This window comes from Zootoca vivipara, chromosome 5 (assembly GCF_963506605.1).
Source record: "Zootoca vivipara chromosome 5, rZooViv1.1, whole genome shotgun sequence".
NCBI classification, from domain to species: Eukaryota; Metazoa; Chordata; class Lepidosauria; order Squamata; family Lacertidae; genus Zootoca; species Zootoca vivipara.
The window spans coordinates 4,443,612-4,460,533 of NC_083280.1; the positions used below are offsets into that span (position 1 = coordinate 4,443,612).

Genomic DNA, 16,922 nt, shown 5'->3' on the forward strand with positions numbered 1-16,922 from the left:
AGGAGGAAGGCCCGAGCCTGGGGGGCCACCAGGAGCAGGAGGGGCGGGCCGGGTTGGGCCAGGAGGTGGGCCTGTGGGGCCAGCACCAGCCCCATGGCGAGCGGGATGTGATCCCGGCACCAGGCCTTGAGCCCGGGGGGCAGGAGGTCCGGCAGGCGGTGCAGCACTCGGCCTCGCAGGAAGGGGGCTTGGGCCAGGGGGTGCAGGAGGTGGGGGGGCTGAGGCGGGGGGTGCAGGAACAGCGGCAGGAAGTGGGCGGCTTGGGCTGGGGGCTGCAGGAAGGACAAGGGAACGCGGGCAGGCGGCAGCCCCTGCAGGGCTAGGAGGGTGCTGCCAAGGAAAGCCCCCCCCCCCTCCCCGAAGATCGAAGCCAGCAGACCCTGAAAGCTCAATCAGGGCCAGTTGGAAAACTGAGGGGCTCTTCGCTTTCCCTGCCATCTGCTGCAAAGGGGGCAGAATCCATTCCCGTTGTGGCAGAGGCTGCTGAGAGGTCCTGCCTGAACAGGCTAGATGACCTGAGGGCCCCTTCCAAGTCTGTGATTGCCATCACCTTTCTCTCATCTGCAAGCCTCTTTGCGCAGCTTTCCCGAGCCTCACCGTTCCTGGCCTGCTGTGCATCCTTTCCGCTCCAAGTCCTGGAAGTTTGAACACTGTGTGTTGCAAGCCGAAGCATCGTTCTGTGTGCGTTTCCTCCTACTTCTGCATGGACTGAACCTACTGCAGGAACGTCTTCCCTGCGGAAAGAAATCCCTGCAAATTCCTAGAAGTTGCATGAAGTCTTAAGCCCTTGCAGGGCATCTCCTTGCTGCTTGTATCTGAATTGCTCCAGCAGCCTCTTTCTCCGCCAGAGATCTTGGCTCTGCAAACTCCCAGCGGTGTGCCATGCAAAAAAGAGCCTGACAGTCGAGCTGGGGGGCCTCGCAATGGGCCATAAACCTCAGCCCTGGTGTTAAGCATCCTGGCAATCTAACAGCTGCCAGTGTGTCTGCCTGCTCTGGAAGCCACAACAATGTTATCTCGCTGTTTGCTGGGCTCCTCTCTAGATTAACAGCAGCAGCTCTACCTGAGCAGCCGCCTTGGCAGCGTGCGACCACAAGAGAGCGCATTGTCCCAGCCAGTGTGCAGCAGCCAAAGCAACCGAGAGAGGTTGTCTGCGTGTGTCAACAACACTCAGCTCGGGCCTCCTGGCGTGTAAGATCAGCAGCAGCGGCAGCCGGCCAGCACAGCAAAACAGCACAGCCAGAGTGTGCACACTGCAATTTCTGGAATTTGTTCCTCTCTCTGCTGGAGAACAGATGTGGGAGCCCCATGGCAGGACAAGGAAATAAAGAGCCGCAAGAGAAGGCAGAGGCTTTGGTGGGTAAGTGAAATGCTGGTAGGAAGATTTGGGGGGGGGGCTGAATGGTGCACCCCCTGTTGTGTTGAGTTCCTTGTCTTGTCTGTTCCTGTTAGCTGCTCAGGCAACAGGCAATCTCTCACTGTGCTCTGATCTGAAGGTTGCGTCGGTCAGATCGGACTGATTTAAGCCATATCTAGAGCCTGTTGGAGGAAGTGGGCTCCTGTGGGGTGCTTTTAAATTATATTTTATGAAATGTTGGCTCCACGGTTTGCAGCACGAGCGCAAAACTGCAGACCTTGTAAACCAAATCAGGAGTGTTTGGAAATCTCTCCGAATTTCTGTGGATTATAGCAGTACAGGAGAACATCTCATGCTAACAAATAATCTGCAAGGGGGATGAACAGACTCTGTATCTCCTGCTAAACCACCACCCCACCCCACCCCGCTTCTCTTCTCTCATAAACAGTTCTGTCTTGGAACGGATAATTGTACTGCTTTGTAGAGCCAGAGTTGTGGTGTCCACAGAGGGTGTTGCATGGGTAGCAGAAAGCGGACTGGGGGGGGGGGAGTCATAGAAACATCTGAGGTGGGCACCAGGTTGGGGAAGGGGCACCAGGGTGGGCTGCTTCTGAGCAGGCTGGTAGATGAAGATGCTTGTTTCAGACCTGCCAAGAGCTGCACAAACCGGCCCCGGCCCCTGCAGAATTTGGCTTTTGGCGTGAGCTTCCGTTTGAAACTGGAATGAGAAAAAAACCCATCTTGTTGGTCCTCATTATACACAATTTAACATCAACAACATGTGGCTCCTCTGCTAAGAGAATTTTGCTGTCTCTGGTACAGGTTTGCTTTTCTTCATGAATCTTAGATTTGGGATGTGCCAAGCCCAAGTACCCTGCCTGTGTGGCATAAAATGCTGCGATTCCCCCACTGCAAGAAAGAGGTTGGACAGATAACCCTTTGGGTGTCTTCCAACTCTGCAATTTCCCCCTGAAGAGCGTGTGGCTATACCAGTAGCTCCTTGCTCTGTAGCGAAGGAGGATTCCTGGGTACTGATAGCTCTGGAGCACTCGAGCAAGCGAGCCAAACCACAGGACCAAACTAGGCGTGATTGCTCTCCACCTGCTTTCCCTGTTCTCCTCCCCAGCCGGGCAGTTTGCCTCCTTCTCTCCAGGCTCCCTTTCCAGTATAAAAAGCAGAGACTTCTCTCCCTGCTTCACTCGCGAACAGGGATGTCTTTTGACGAAGCAAAGGAGGGCTGCCTTGTCCTGTGTTTGACTGTGCAAATCTGGTTCGAGAGGCCCGTTTCAACTCTTGCGATTTGGAGGCAATCTCAAGATTTCATAGAATTCCAGAGTTGGAAGGGACCTCAAGGGTCATCTAGTCCAACCCCCTGACATGCAGGAATCTCAACGAAAGCACCCCAGCCTTTGTCTCTTTTATTTTTTTGAGAGGGAGAGAGAGTTGCCTGAACTGTATTTGCACAAAACCCCTGGCAATCAATAAAGGTCAGTAAGCCTCCAGCTCCTGCGGATTTTGGACTTTTGCATAAGCTTCAGGTTGAAATTAGAAAGGGAGAAAAAGCAAGTGGTTAGTTCTCAATGTTTTGTGCAATTAAGTTGCAACAAGAGGACGTGGCTGCTTCGCTAGGAGTCGAGAATTTTGTTGTCCCTGGTACAACAGGGTTTTCTTAGATTTGGGATGTCCCAGTTCCAGACACCCTGCTCTTGTGACTTCAAATGTAGCCCGTCAGGGTCCTCCTGCCTGTGGAGAGGTAAGTTCTGTGCTGGCTCTTACAAGGAGGGAAGGTGTGAGCTGGGAGTTGGCGTGAGCTCTTCAGAGCTGCCATGCCCTTGTAAATGGCTCGGCAGTCACGATGCCGTCCTGAGAGTTCAGTTGTGGGACGGATTAAATTCCTGCATTTAGCTCCCAGGTTGACCTAGCTGCCTGGCCTCTTGAGCTGCCCTGTGCCCTTGGTGGAAAGGGCAAAGGGAGGATTAGGACCTGTAGCTTGGCGAAGAGAGTCATAGAACTCCAGAGTTGGGGGACCCCAAGGGACATCTAGTCCAACCCCCTGTAATGCAGGAATCACAGATGGCAGATTGCCATCCAACCTCTGCTTAAAAACCCCCAAGGAAGGAGAGGCCACCACCTCTCGTGGGAGTCTGTTCCATTGCCCAACAGCTCTTATCATCAGAAAGTTCTTCATGAAGTTTAGTCTGTATCTCCTTTCTTGTAACTTGAAGCCATCGGTTCGAGTCCTACCCTTCGGGGCAGCAGAAAGCAAGCATGCTCCCAGGGTCGTCTTAAGCGTATGGAGCGCCGGGGTGCAAAGACCCGCCTGGCGCCCACCCCCCACCCTGGTTGCCCAGAGTTCTTACAGGGCAGAGCCTGCCGCAACACTCTGACCGACGGGCAAACTCTTCCCCGGACTCCAACTCTCGGGCCCCGGACTCTCGGCCTGGCGCTCCTGAGAGCCCGGCGCCCAGGTGCCCTGCATGCTGCCATGTGATAGCCCTCAAGATATTTGAAGATGTCTATCGTATCTCCTCCGAGTCTCCTCTTTCCCAAGCTAAACATATCCAGCTCCTTCAAGCGCTCCTCATAAGGCTTCGTTTCCAGACCCTTGATCATCTTAGTCGCCCTCCTCTGCACATGTTCCAGCTTGTCAACATCCTTCTTAAATTGTGGTGCCCAGAACTGGACACAGTACAGTATTCCAGGTGTGGTCTGACCAAGGCAGAATAGAGTGGGGCTATGACTTCCCTTGATCTGGACACTGGACTTCGGTTGATGCAGCCTAGAATAGCATTAGCCTCTTTTGCTGCTGCATCACACTGTTGACTCACGTTCAGCTTGTGGTCCACCAAGACCCCTAGATCCTTTTCACACCTTCTTCTGTCTCCCATCCTATATTTGTGCACCTGGTTCTTCCTGCCTAAGTGCAGAACCTGGCATGTGTCTATTTGAATTCATTTTGTTACTTGTGGCCCAGTTTTGCAATCTTTTAAGGTCATCCAGATCCTATCTTCCCAGGTTTAAATTAGCCAACCCTCCCAGTTTGGTGTCGTCTGCAAATCTGATGGGCTTCCCCTGAATTCCTTCAGTTATATAACAATGTCGAACAGCACCCAGCACCCTGCGGCGCCCCACCTGTCGCTTTCTCCCCAGAATGATGAAGACCCCTTGCTGAGCACGCTTTGACCGGATTCTTCTCTTTCTGTAGAAGAACAAGCCTTAAAGAGGCCTCCTAGCCCGATCACAGGTCCTTTATAAGACCAGTGGTAACAGTTGGCCCTGGAGAATGTTAACCCCTCTCCATTTTACCCGTGGACTGCCATCTGTCCAGATTTTAATTTGCTCTGAACTAATTTTAAGAGATAAAGGGGCCCCTGACCATCAGGTCCAGTCGTGTCCGACTCTGGGGTTGCGGCGCTCATCTCGCTCTATAGGCCGAGGGAGCCAGCGTTTGTCTGCAGACAGCTTCCGGGTCATGTGGCCAGCATGACTAAGCCGCTTCTGGTGAACCAGAGCAGCGCATGGAAACGCTGTTTACCTTCCCGCCGGAGCGGTCCCTATTTATCTACTTGCACTTTGATGTGCTTTTGAACTGCTAGGTGGACAGGAGCTGGGACTGAGCAACGGGAGCTCACCCCCTTGCAGGGATTCGAACCACCGATCTTCTGATCAGCAAGCCCTAGACTCTGTGGTTTAACCCACAGCGCCACTTGGGTCCCCAATTTTAAGATGTATTTTAGTTAATTCATTGCCTGTTTTTATGTTCTTATATTCTTTGTATACTGTGAGTTTTATGATGTTTGCTGCCCTGCGCCCGGCTCTGGCCAGGGAGGACAGGGTACAAATAAAAATATTATAATAATAATAATAATAATAATAATAATAATAATAATAATAATTAGGGTTCAGATGGTCAACCAGCTACAAATCCTCCTAAAAGGAACATTGCCTGAATTTTACCAGCCTCCCTGCAAGAATATCATAGGGGACTTTGTCGCACGTATTGGTTTCCAGACCTGTTTGCTGGTTTGTGCTGGAATCCCATCCGTGAATTAGTGAGAAGCCTGGAAGTGGCTCTCCTTCCTCGGAGGTTTTTAAGCAGAGCTCGGATGGCCGCCTGCCACGAGCTGAGATTCCTTGCCTTGCAGGGGGTTGGGCTGGATGACCCTTGGGGGTCCCTTCCAAGCCTACAACTCTATGATTCTAAGCCTGGAGTTCAGTGGACCTGCTCCCCCCCCCCCCCGCGCGCAGCAATGTGCTTTGGCTTCATGCAAGCCCACATCCCACCCAACGTGGCGCCACTGGAACATGTTGTGTGGGGAGGGGGGCATATGGTTCCTGTTGATCAGAGCCCTTCTGTTCTCCTGGGTCTCCAGATGTTGTGCAGATGGTGCCCCAAAGCATTTCCTCCCTTTGTTTCCCCTTCCGCCCTCTGGGCCACATCCAGGCTGGCAGTTGGAGGCGGCTGTGCCTGAGAAAGTGCTGAGCGGCTTTGGTGAGCCTCCCTAATCTGACCCAGGAGGAGGCAGATGCTGGCAGGGGGAGCTTCTCATTTCGGGGGTCCAGAAATGGCGTAAAGTGGGAGGTTTTTTGGGTGCCGTTCTGCCAAGGAAAAGTGCAACGCAGGAGGAGCTGTCAGGGCAGAGTGTCCCAGTTAAGCCCTGCAAAGCCAGAACTTGTCTGTTGGCGTTCAACACAAGATTGTGGCGTGGATTGCGATCTGTGCAAGACCATGCCATATCATAGAAAGAGACCACAAGGGCCATCCAGTCCAACCCCCTGCCAAGCAGGAAACACCATCAAAGCATTCTTGACATATGCCTGTCAAGCCTCTGCTTAAAGACCTCCAAAGAAGGAGACTCCACCCCACTCCTTGGTAGCAAATTCCATTGCCGAACAGCTCTTACTGTCAGGAAGTTCTTCCTAATGTTTAGGTGGAATCTTCTTTCTTGTAGTTTGAATCCATTGCTCCGTGTCCGCTTCTCTGGAGCAGCAGAAAACAACCTTTCTCCCTCCTCTATATGGCATCCTTTTATATATTTGAACATGGTTATCATATCACCCATTAACCTTCTCTTCTCCAGGCTAAACATACCCAGCTCCCTAAGCCGTTCCTCATAAGGCATCGTTTCCAGGCCTTTGACCATTTTGGTTGCCCTCCTCTGGACACGGTCCAGCTTATCAGTATCCTTCTTGAACTGTGGTGCCCAGAACTGGACAGAACTACTCCAGGTGAGGTCTGACCAGAGCGGAATACAGTGGTACTATTACTTCCCTTGATCTAGATGCTATACTCCTATTGATGCAGCCCAGAATTGCATTGGCTTTTTTAGCTGCTGCATCACACTGCTGACTCATGTCAAGTCTGTGGTCTACCAAGACTCCTAGATCCTTTTCACATGTACTGCTCTCATTTGCTGCCCTCGGCATAATTCCCGAAGGCCTTGCAAGAATGTAAGAAGTGCCTTTTGGATCAGGCCTTTGGCCCACCCAAGAGGGCTAGGAATGACAACAACAACAACAACAACAACAACAACAACAACAACAGAATTTGTACCCTGCCCTCCCTGACAAAGGAGTCCAGGGCAGCAAGAATGGAAAGGCTCTTTTCCAACGGCGCTAGAGAGCCGTGGCTCGTTGGAGGAGACCAACCAGGTGTTGCCCTCCAGGTGTAGATGGGCATCCGCCAGGATGGCCAATGGTGAAGGGCGAAGGGAGATGCAGCTGAACAACATCCGGCTGGCACCAGGGAAGGCTGGTGCAGGTGATATTGGGACCGGGGGTTGAGTTCTGTTTTGTGACTCCTAACACATTACCTTGGAATTAATGTTATTATTTATTCAGTTTATATACCGCCCTTTATCCAAAGATACCAGAGCGTTGCATGACATTACGAACATATTACAGAGCATCAATAATAAAAATGTAATAAAAAGCATACCGGTAGTAGCGGACTGAATAATAATAATAATAATAATAATAATAATAATAATAATAATAGAATTGTAATAACAGCCCCCCACCAGCTTTAACAGGCCATAGATTATTCAATAGCCAAAGGCCTGGATAAAGAGGAATGGTTTTGCCTGGCGCCTAAAGTCATGTAATGATGGCACCAGGCAAGCTTCTCTGGGGAGAGCATTCCACAGCCAGGGAGCCACCACTGAAAAGGCCCCATTCTTGTGTTGCCACTCTCTGAAACACTCTGGGATGGGGGTCATTGAGAAGGGCCCCAGATAACAAGTGCAGGATCTGGGTCGGTTCGTATGGGGAGGAGCAGTCCTTAAGGTACAGTATTGAGATCCTGAGCATTTTATTCCCTATGATGCTGTGAGCCACTCGTTGAATTGAAATATTATTATTATTATTATTATTATTATTATTATTATTATTATTTATACCCCGCCCATCTGGCTGGGTTTCCCCCACCACTCTGGGCGGCTTCCAACAAATAGCAAAATACATTAAAATATCACAGATTAAAAACTTCCCTAAACAGGGCTGCCTTTGGGTGTTTTCTAAATGTCAGGTAGTTGTTTATCTCCCTGACCTCCGATGGAAGGGCGTTCCACAGGGCGGGCGCCACTACCGAGAAGGCCCTCTACCTGGTTCCCTGTAGCTTTGCTTCTCGCAGTGAGGGAACCGCCAGAAGGCCCTGGGCACTGGATCTCAGTGTCCGGGCTAAACGATGGGGGTGGAGACGCTCCTTCAGGTATACAGGACCGAGGCCATTTAGGGCTTTAAAGGTCAGCACCAACACTTTGAATTGTGCTCGGAAATGTACTAGGAGCCAATGTGGTCCCGGCGGCCACTCCCAGTCACTAGTCTAGCTGCCGCATTCTGGATTAATTGCAGTTTCCGGGTTACCTTCAAAGGTAGCCCCACGTAGAGCGCATTGCAGTAGTCCAAGCGGGAGATAACCAGAGCATGCACCAGTCTGGTGAGACAGTCCGCGGGCAGGGAGGGTCTCAGCCTGCGTACCAGATGGAGCTGATAGACAGCCGCCCTGGACACAGAATTATTAATAAAGTGTTAATAAAATCCTTTATTGTCACTTGTGCAACTTGTATACAGTGAGATTACACAGCCATGGAAAGGGGCAAAACAAAGAATCGTTGATGGCACTCTTCTGAAGAGCCTGAGTTAGCCTTCCCCAACCTGGTGCCCTCCCGAAGCCCCTGCGCCATGGCTGCCATCCTCCTGAGCCTTATCTTCTGCTGAGCCCATTGTGTCCAGGGCCCCCGCCTGACCCAGATGCCTCGAAAAGAAACAATCAGCGAGGGAGGAAAAGGCCCTGACGATAATGGCATTTGGTTGTTCTCTTTCTGTTCTGCTAATCCCTCTCTCCCACTCTCTGCTGATAAGCAAAGTTGCAGGAGGCAGTGATGGGGGCTTGGGGGTCACCTGTGGGGGATCTGGTGCATTGGCTGTGCTGGGGAAGGGTCGTGGCTCACTGGCAGAGGGTCCCAGGTTCAAATCAGGGTTAGAAATCAGCCAGGCGCCAGGAGGCGTTTTGCGACTGGCACAGGTCCAATTGCGGCCGCATGGAAACCTCTGGATGCCGGGTTGGCGACTGGGGAAAGCAAAAAGAGAAGCATCTGGAATATTTTCCTTGAAGCTTGAATTTGGATTGTATCATTTGATGTTTTAATGGGTGCTAAACTGCTTTGAAATTTTTCCCTTCAAATATAAAACGGTATAAAAATGAGATTGATAATAATAATCTCCATTGACAAAAAAAGGATGCCTAGACATTCCATTGTGGCAACCGTAACGTAGGTTTAAGGTGCTATTTGGCTGGGTTTTATATATATGAGTTTCTAGCACTGGGTTCACTCCCTGGTAGAGCTGGGAGAGACTTTTGTTTGAAATCCCAGAGAGCTGCTGCCAGTCAGCGTAGACAGTACTGAGCTAGATGGGCCAATAATCTGACTCAGTATTAGGCAGCTTTCAATGTTCCTATGAATTAGCATTCACTCACTTTTCTCCTGCCTGAGGCCTTGCCCTCAATCCCACCTTGTTCCTCCAAGGAGCTCAAGGCGGCCTGCAAGGTTCTCCTCCACCCTGTTTTATTCTCACAACAACCCTGTAAGGCAGGCCAGACTGAAAAGCAGTGACTGGCCCCCAAGGTCACATAGTGAGTTTCATGGCGGAGTGGGGATTTGAACTCTGATCTTCCAGGTTCTAGTCTGACACTCTAACCACTGGGCAACACGGGCTCTTGATTTGTAGAGGGCTACCGCACCTGCTGAATTTCTGCCTGCAATGCTGAACGTACAACAGAGAACTTAAGAAGAGCCTGCTGGATCAGGCCAGTGGCCCATCTAGTGTAGCAGCCTGTTCTCACAGTGGCCGAGCAGACGTCCATTGAAAATGTGTTCGGGTGGGGGGGAATTATTAGGTTGTTTTTGTTTGCATTTGCATTTTTGTATTTTATGTTGTGATTTTACAGAATCTTGTGAACCGCCCTGAGACCTGCGGGTATAGGGTAGCATACTACTACTACTACTACTGTTGTTGTTGTTGTTGTTTAGTCGTCTAGTTGTGTTCGACTCTTCGTGACCCCATGGACCAGAGCACACCAGGCACTCCTGTCTTCCACTGCCTCCCGCAGTTTGGTCAAACTCATGTTGGTAGCTTCGAGAACACTGTCCCACCATCTCTTCCTCTGGCGTCCCCTTCTCCTTGTGCCCTCCATCTTTCCCAACATCAAGGTCTTTTCCAAGTATTCTTCTCTTCTCATGAGGTGGCCAAAGTCTTGGAGCCTCAGCTTCACGATCTGTCCTTCCAGTGAGCACTCAGGGCTGATTTCCTTCAGAATGGAGAGGTTTGATCTTCTTGCAGTCCATGGGACTCTCAAGAGTCTCCTCCAGCACCATAATTCAAAAGCATCAATTCTTCGGCGATCAGCCTTCTTTATGGTCCAGCTCTCACTTCCATACATCACTACTGGGAAAACCATAGCTTTAACTATACGGACCTTTGTCGGCAAGGTGATGTCTCTGCTTTTTGTCTCTACTACTGTGGGCAAGAATCCCGTCGAAGAAATGGAGTGGCCCTCATAGTCAACAAAAGAGTGGCAAAAGCTGTAATGGGATGCAATCTCAAAAATGACAGAATGATCTCGATACGAATCCAAGGCAGACCTTTTAACATCGCAGTAATCCAAGTTTATGCACCAACTTCCGGTGCTGAAGAAAGTGAAATTGACCAATTCTATGAAGACTTGCAACACCTTCTAGAAATGACTACTACTACTACTACTACTACTAATAATAATAATAATGGGAAACCCGCAAGCAGGACCAAAGCACATGAACAACTCTCCCCTCCTGTGGTTTCCATAAACCAGCATTCAGAAGCATTGCTGCATTTAGAGCCACCATGACTAACAGCCTTCAATAGCCCCCCCCCCTCCTCCTCCTCTGTGAATCTGTCTAATCCTCTTTTAAAGCCATCTAGGTTGGTGGCCATCACTGTCTCCTGCAGGAGGGAGTTTCATAGTTTGACTCTGTTCTGCATGGAGAAGTCCTTCCTTTCACCTGTCCCGAATCTTCCAGCATCCAGCTTCATGAGCTGTCCCTGAGCTGTAGAGTTAGGAGAGAGGGAGAAAAAGTTTTCTGTATCCGAGGTTGGCGGAGGCTGGGCTAGGGAGCAGAGGTGGAGGAGCCCTGCCCTGGGAATAGCTGTTTTTTTGCTGGGTGTTGTTCGGAGCGGAGTGTTTTTCTGTGCTCTGGGGACCAGCCCTCCCAAAATGTTCCCAAGCAGAGCGACTGGCAGGCTGGCCGGAGGAGGAAGGGGATGGAGCGACAGGGCGTGGGAAATCTGCCCTCCTGCAGGTCCGGGTTGCTCTACTCACAAGAAATTACACAGCAGCATCCCCCCCCCCATTAGCAACAATAACTCTGTTGTTCTTTGCAGGCCAAGGAAGCATGGCTTTTCCCTGTTCCCTTTAGCTGTAGTAGCTGTAGCCGGGTGTGCGGGGGTGGGGGTGGGATCCTGGCCTTGTCTTGCTGGGGAAGACAGTCACTAGGCTGTGGCTGGGCATCTGTGTGACTAGGATCAGGCCACCCAAATGTCGGAGCAGCTCCACTACGAGGAACACTTGCAGTATTTGGGCCCTTGCAATGCAGTGAAATGGTTTTCAACCGGCAAAAATGCAAGTTCCGCAGACCAGAGTGGCACATATCCTAGAATCACAGAATTGTAGAGTTGGAAGGGACCCCGGGGGTCATCTAGCCCAACCCCCCTGCAATGCAGGAATCTCAATACACAGGTCCCCCCCATCCAATTTGAAATCAGACCGGACCCTGGTGGTCTGCAGCATGGCTCTGGATTTGTAGTTGAAGATGGAACATCTATAGTCACGTTGATTTTTCACTGTATTTTATTTTTATGCCTTATATTGTATGCTTACTGAATTGCAATTTGAAATCTATAGCATGTGAATTTGAATACAATATATAGAAAATAAAAGGAACAAAGAAAATACAATTTTAAAAATCATACTGCGCCCAGCCAGCACATTACAGTTGCTACAACAGGCACAAAAATCCCTAATCAGTCTACCAAGACTCTCAGCAACCTTCAAGTGGCCCATGAGAAAAGGTTTTGGAAGCACTGCTTTAGAGTGTTCAGGGAAGTTTTTAATGTTTGAAGTTTTATTCTGTTTTTAGTCCTCTGTTGGGAGCTGCCCAGAGTGGCTTGGGAAACCCAGCCAGATGGGCGGGGTATAAATAATAATAATAATAATAATAATAATAATAATAATAATAAAACTTATTATTATTATTATTATAGCTTTAATTGCAGGAATCACAACTAAAGCATCTCTTACAGGTGGCCATTTGCCATGGGAGGGGAAAACAGGGACCAACTATCTGTGTAGAAAATAGAAACCAAGACTAGGGAAGAATTCTTGGGGAAGGAGAAAACTGAGGACTAGAAGCTTTCAAGTGTCACAGAGCACGGCAGATAGTCAGGCCTCCGACTCTCTAATTTTATTAAATACAAAACCCCATATTTTGCTGAAGCCTCTTCTTGTTCTGTCTCAAACACTTGCAGCTCCAGACAGGAAATCTCTGGTGACTGACAGCTGTCTTCTCCATTCCCTTGCAGTTTGGGTGTGACTCACCTCCATGGACCACCCTGTGACGACTGGGATCCTGGGATCCTCTGCCTGAGGGAGACCCTAACCGTCTGAAGCAGCTGGGTGCTTAGATGGCCCCCTCTCAGTAGATCTCCTGCTCCAGGTCGTTCCTCTCTTGAGGGAGAAGAAGCAAGCCCTAAGGGAAGGTGGAGAATCAAAGGACTGACTCTTCTCTTCCAGAGCCTCCTGGAGAGAAAGCAAGCACTGGGATTGGGAGGCAGAAGATGACCCAAATAACACAGCCTCAGGTAGGTAAACAATCGTATGCGGGTTTACTCAGAAGTAAGCCTTGCTGAGCTTCATGGGGTTCTAAGTAGCTGCAAGCTTAGGCTGTCTAGCCTCGGAATGATCAGGGGTGACTTTCCAGGATGTACAATAAAGACCAGCCGGGTTTGCTCTGAAGTAGCACAGCTCAGACACAGGATTTCCGCCTCACTGAGGACCAGGAGCTTATTTCTCCCCTCCCGAGGTTTTAGCGTTTCCTCTGAGTTGAGACCATCGGACCTGGAAGTGCTAAGTCGTGTCTAGGTTTTTCTTAATAGAAAAAAATATTTCAGTGGCTTTTTTTGTGGACGGGATCGGACCGCTAAGGTTTTACTTATTTCTTGTTTTAACTGGTGAAAAAGTACATGGCCTGCTGCGTATGTTTCTGAGCATGGCATCTAACCAGGTGGAGAATTGCGCAAGTGGCTTCCTGAGTGTGCAAGCCGTTTTCAGGAAACCTGTCATTGAGGCTGGCAGAAAACGAAAGTTTAAGCAGGCTTGTGGGTGGCTTGCTCAAGACTCATTTGATCTCTGCCTGGCAGGGGTGGCATTTGAAACCTGGCCTCCCCAACTCGTAGCTCCATCTCATGGGAACTTAGGAATCATAGAACTGTAGAGTTGGAAGGGACCCCAGGGGTCATCTAGCCCAACCCCCCCAAAATGGAGGAGGTGCCTTATCTGGTACTCAGCGGCTCAGCATTGCCCACATAAATGGAGGAGACCTATTTTCGGTTTCGCGAGTCAGATGCTAATCAGGATCAGCATTATGGGCAGAATGTGACAGGTGGTTGGGACCCATGTGGCAGTCACATGCCCTCATTCTGATGCCATGTAATTGACAGGTGAGTTGCCCCGCCCACCGGTCCGAAATCCCTTGCAAATTGCGCTTGGCAACTGCTGCTCAAGAGACATTGTTTCCCATCATTTCCCAAAGCACCAAGCATGGAGCTAGCAAACCGTTTCTTTCTCTCCACCCTATGGGGAGGTGGGGACAAAGAAGGGGGCATTTTATGGGCATCGCTGCTGCGTGCAAGAGGGACCCCTCAAAAAAAGCAGGTTTCATCTCCCCGTGTTATCCACATCAGCAGAGAGAGAATAATTCCTATAAAACCCAAGATGCATGGCTTGAAAACTCACTCTTTCTCCCTGCTCAGACTCAACAGCAGCAGAAGATGGGGAGGGAGACTCTCCATTGAGTGGCCGAAGAACATCAGAAGAGCCCTTTAGCTGGATCAGGCCAATGGCCTTATTACTCCAGCATCCTGTTTTCTCAGTGGCCAACCAGATGCCCCACAGGGAAGCCCACAAGCAGGATTCGAACACAAAATCCCTGCTACAGTTTCCAGCAACCGCTATTCAAAATAATTTCCAGGGGGATGTCCTGCACTCGGTGCTCACTCCAGCTTGCCACTAGAGGGCACTATAGGAACAAACATGTGGGCACGGCTGGCGGGGGACGGATGACGACGCATGACACCTTTTTGGGGCACAGAACACAGCGATGGCCTTCTTCTTTGGCAATCCCTCGTAGCCGAGTAAGATTGTCTTCCATAAACACGATTTTAACAATGGGTCCGTAAGTGACTGTGGAGGCCAATTCTGGATCCACACGTCCTTCCACAGTGGGGACATTGGTTTCCAGGCGGGAGTTGATCACGGTGTGGATTTGCCAAGCGTGCCTTCCTCTTAGCACGTTTCTCTCTTGCGTCCTGAGTTCGAGTGTCTTCAAAGCCCATGACACCTTTGGTAAAGGCTGTTCTCCAACTGCAGCGCTCACAGGCAAGTGTTTCCCAATTGTTGGTGTTTATACTACATTTTTTTAGATTTGCCTTGAGACAGTCTTTGAACTTCTTTTGTTGACCATAAGCATTACGCTTTCCATTTTTAAGTTTGGAATAGAGTAGTTGCTTTGGAAGACAATCATCAGGCATCTGCACAACATGCCCAGTCCAACGAAGTTGATGTTGAAGAATCATTGCTTCGACACTGGTGATCCTTGCTTCTTCCAATACACTGGCATTAGTTCGCTTGTCTTCCCAAGTGATGTGTAGAATTTTTCGGAGACACCGTTGATGGAATCTTTCGAGGAGTTGGAGATGGCGTTTATAAATGGTCCATGTTTCACAAGCCAGTAAGGTTGGTAGTACAATAGCTTTGTAAACGTCCTTCCCCTCAAACACTCTGCACTTCAATCTGGAGAAAGCCACACTTGCAGAGCTCAGGCGATGCTGGATTTCAGCATCAATGTTGGCCCTTGTGGAAAGATAACTGCCAAGGTAGGAGAAGTGATCAACACTTTCCAACATCACTCCATTGAGTTGGATTTGTGGCACTGCAGAGGGGTTGTTTTGTGCTTGTTTGGATGTCGAGCAATAGGCCAAGTTTTGTAAGCTTCTGTGAAGATATTTAGGATGGTTTGGAGGTCATCAGCATACTGAAGCTCTATGACGGAAGTTACGGTAACCTTACTCTTTGCTTTTGGCCTACTCCTATTAAAGAGCTTTCCATCTGTTCGATATATGATTTCTACCCCTTCGACAAAGTGTAGGATCATGGCAGTGAAGATAATAGAGTTGGGGCGATAACACAACCCTGTTTAACATCTGATCCCACTGTGAATGGTTCGCTTTGAGAGCCATTGTTATCTGCGATTGTTGCTGTCATATTATTGTGGAGGAGCCGAAGGATCTTCACAAATTTATCTGGGCAGCCAATTTTCAGGAGGACAGTCCACAGGGCATTATGATTTACAGTGTCGAAGGCATTAGTCAGGTCAATAAACGCCATATACAGAGGTTGGTTTTGCTATCTGCATTTTTCTTGATGCTGTCGAGCAGTGAAAATCACATCTAGTGTCCCCCCAGAAGGTCTAAAACCATTTTGGGATTCAAGAAGGGTGTCCTCGTATATAGTTAGGAGATGGTTTTCTTAGATCCTTGCATCTTAGCAAAACTTGCACCCCAGTCATCCTAAGACTAGGCATTTATACGGTGCTTTGCAGCAGGTAGAGTGCCATATAAATGCTGGATATTAGGATGGGTTTTTTTAAAATTCCCTTTTAAGTGACTGCGTAGATCAGCATTTGGCTGCTTAAATCAGGGGTCAGCAAACTTTTTCAGCAGGGGGCCGGTCCACTGTCCCTCAGACCTTGTGGGGGGCCGGACTATATTTTGGAAAAAAATATGAATGAATTCCTATGCCCCATAAATAATCCAGAGATGCATTTTAAATAAAAGCACACATTCTACTCATGTAAAAACACCAGGCAGGCCCCACAAATAACCCAGAGATGCATTTTAAATAAAAGAACACATTCTACTCATGTAAAAACATGCTGATTCCTGGACCGTCTGCGGGCCGGATTTAGAAGGCAATTGGGCCGCATCCGGCCCCCGGGCCTTAGTTTGGGGACCCCTGGCTTAAATCCTGTGCAAGGGCCATAGCTCAATGGCAGAGCATCTGCTCTGCTTGCTGAAGGCCCCGGGTTCAATCCCTGGGATCTCCAGGTAAGACTGGGAGAGTCCTGCCTGAAACCCCAAAGAGCCGCTGCCAGTCAGAGTGGACAGTACTGACCTTAGGTGTGCCAATGGTGTGATGTCATATAAGGCAGCTTCCTCCCTATCAGCATTTGCTGCCAAGATATGAACCTGCCTTATACAAACTGTGAATCTCAACTGCATTTATGCCAGTGATAGGGAACCTGGTGGCCCTCAGGTGATACTCAGCTACTCCTTGCATCATCCCTGACCAATGGCCATGCTGGCTGGGGATGTTGGGAGTTGGAGTGCAACAGTGGAGTCTGCCAAACTCTCTCTATCCCCACTGGCAGCCTGTGTTGTCGGTTTTCTGGGGCAAGGTGACCCGGAATGTTTTCTGGCAGAACTCCCTATGCAAATTAGGCCCATTTTTGGATGCATTGAGTAAAGGAGGGCTGAAAGCTACGAAACGGCCGAGCTTGCGTAATATCTGTCTGCAGTTGGCACCCGTTCACCGTAATTAACGGATGAACTTACAAAACGTGAAATGAAATCGCTTGAAAATTTCCTGCCCCACTTCTCAGCTGGCAGAAACTCTCCCGGGGTTTCAGCCCTGCTGGCTGAGAGGCCTTGGACGTTAGATGCCGGGAATCTTCTGCACGCAAAGCTCTCTTTCTGA

General features: G+C 49.6%; 1 protein-coding gene across 3 annotated transcripts in view; it reads left to right on the top strand.

The window, feature by feature from the left end:
• Nucleotides 1-255: 255 nt before the first annotated feature.
• Nucleotides 256-16,922, top strand: part of TNK2 (tyrosine kinase non receptor 2) — a 97,564-nt gene continuing 80,897 nt past the window's right edge. The window contains exons 1-2 of one of the 3 annotated variants that reach the window (XM_060274274.1): nt 256-1,360; nt 12,473-12,751. In XM_060274274.1, coding sequence (XP_060130257.1) covers nt 12,728-12,751 — 24 coding nt within the window. In that variant the 5' untranslated portion in view covers nt 256-1,360; nt 12,473-12,727. Of the gene's footprint in view, nt 1,361-1,945; nt 3,111-12,472; nt 12,752-16,922 lie in introns of those variants that run through there. The other 2 variants (XM_060274276.1, XM_060274275.1) reach the window with 2 other exon arrangements.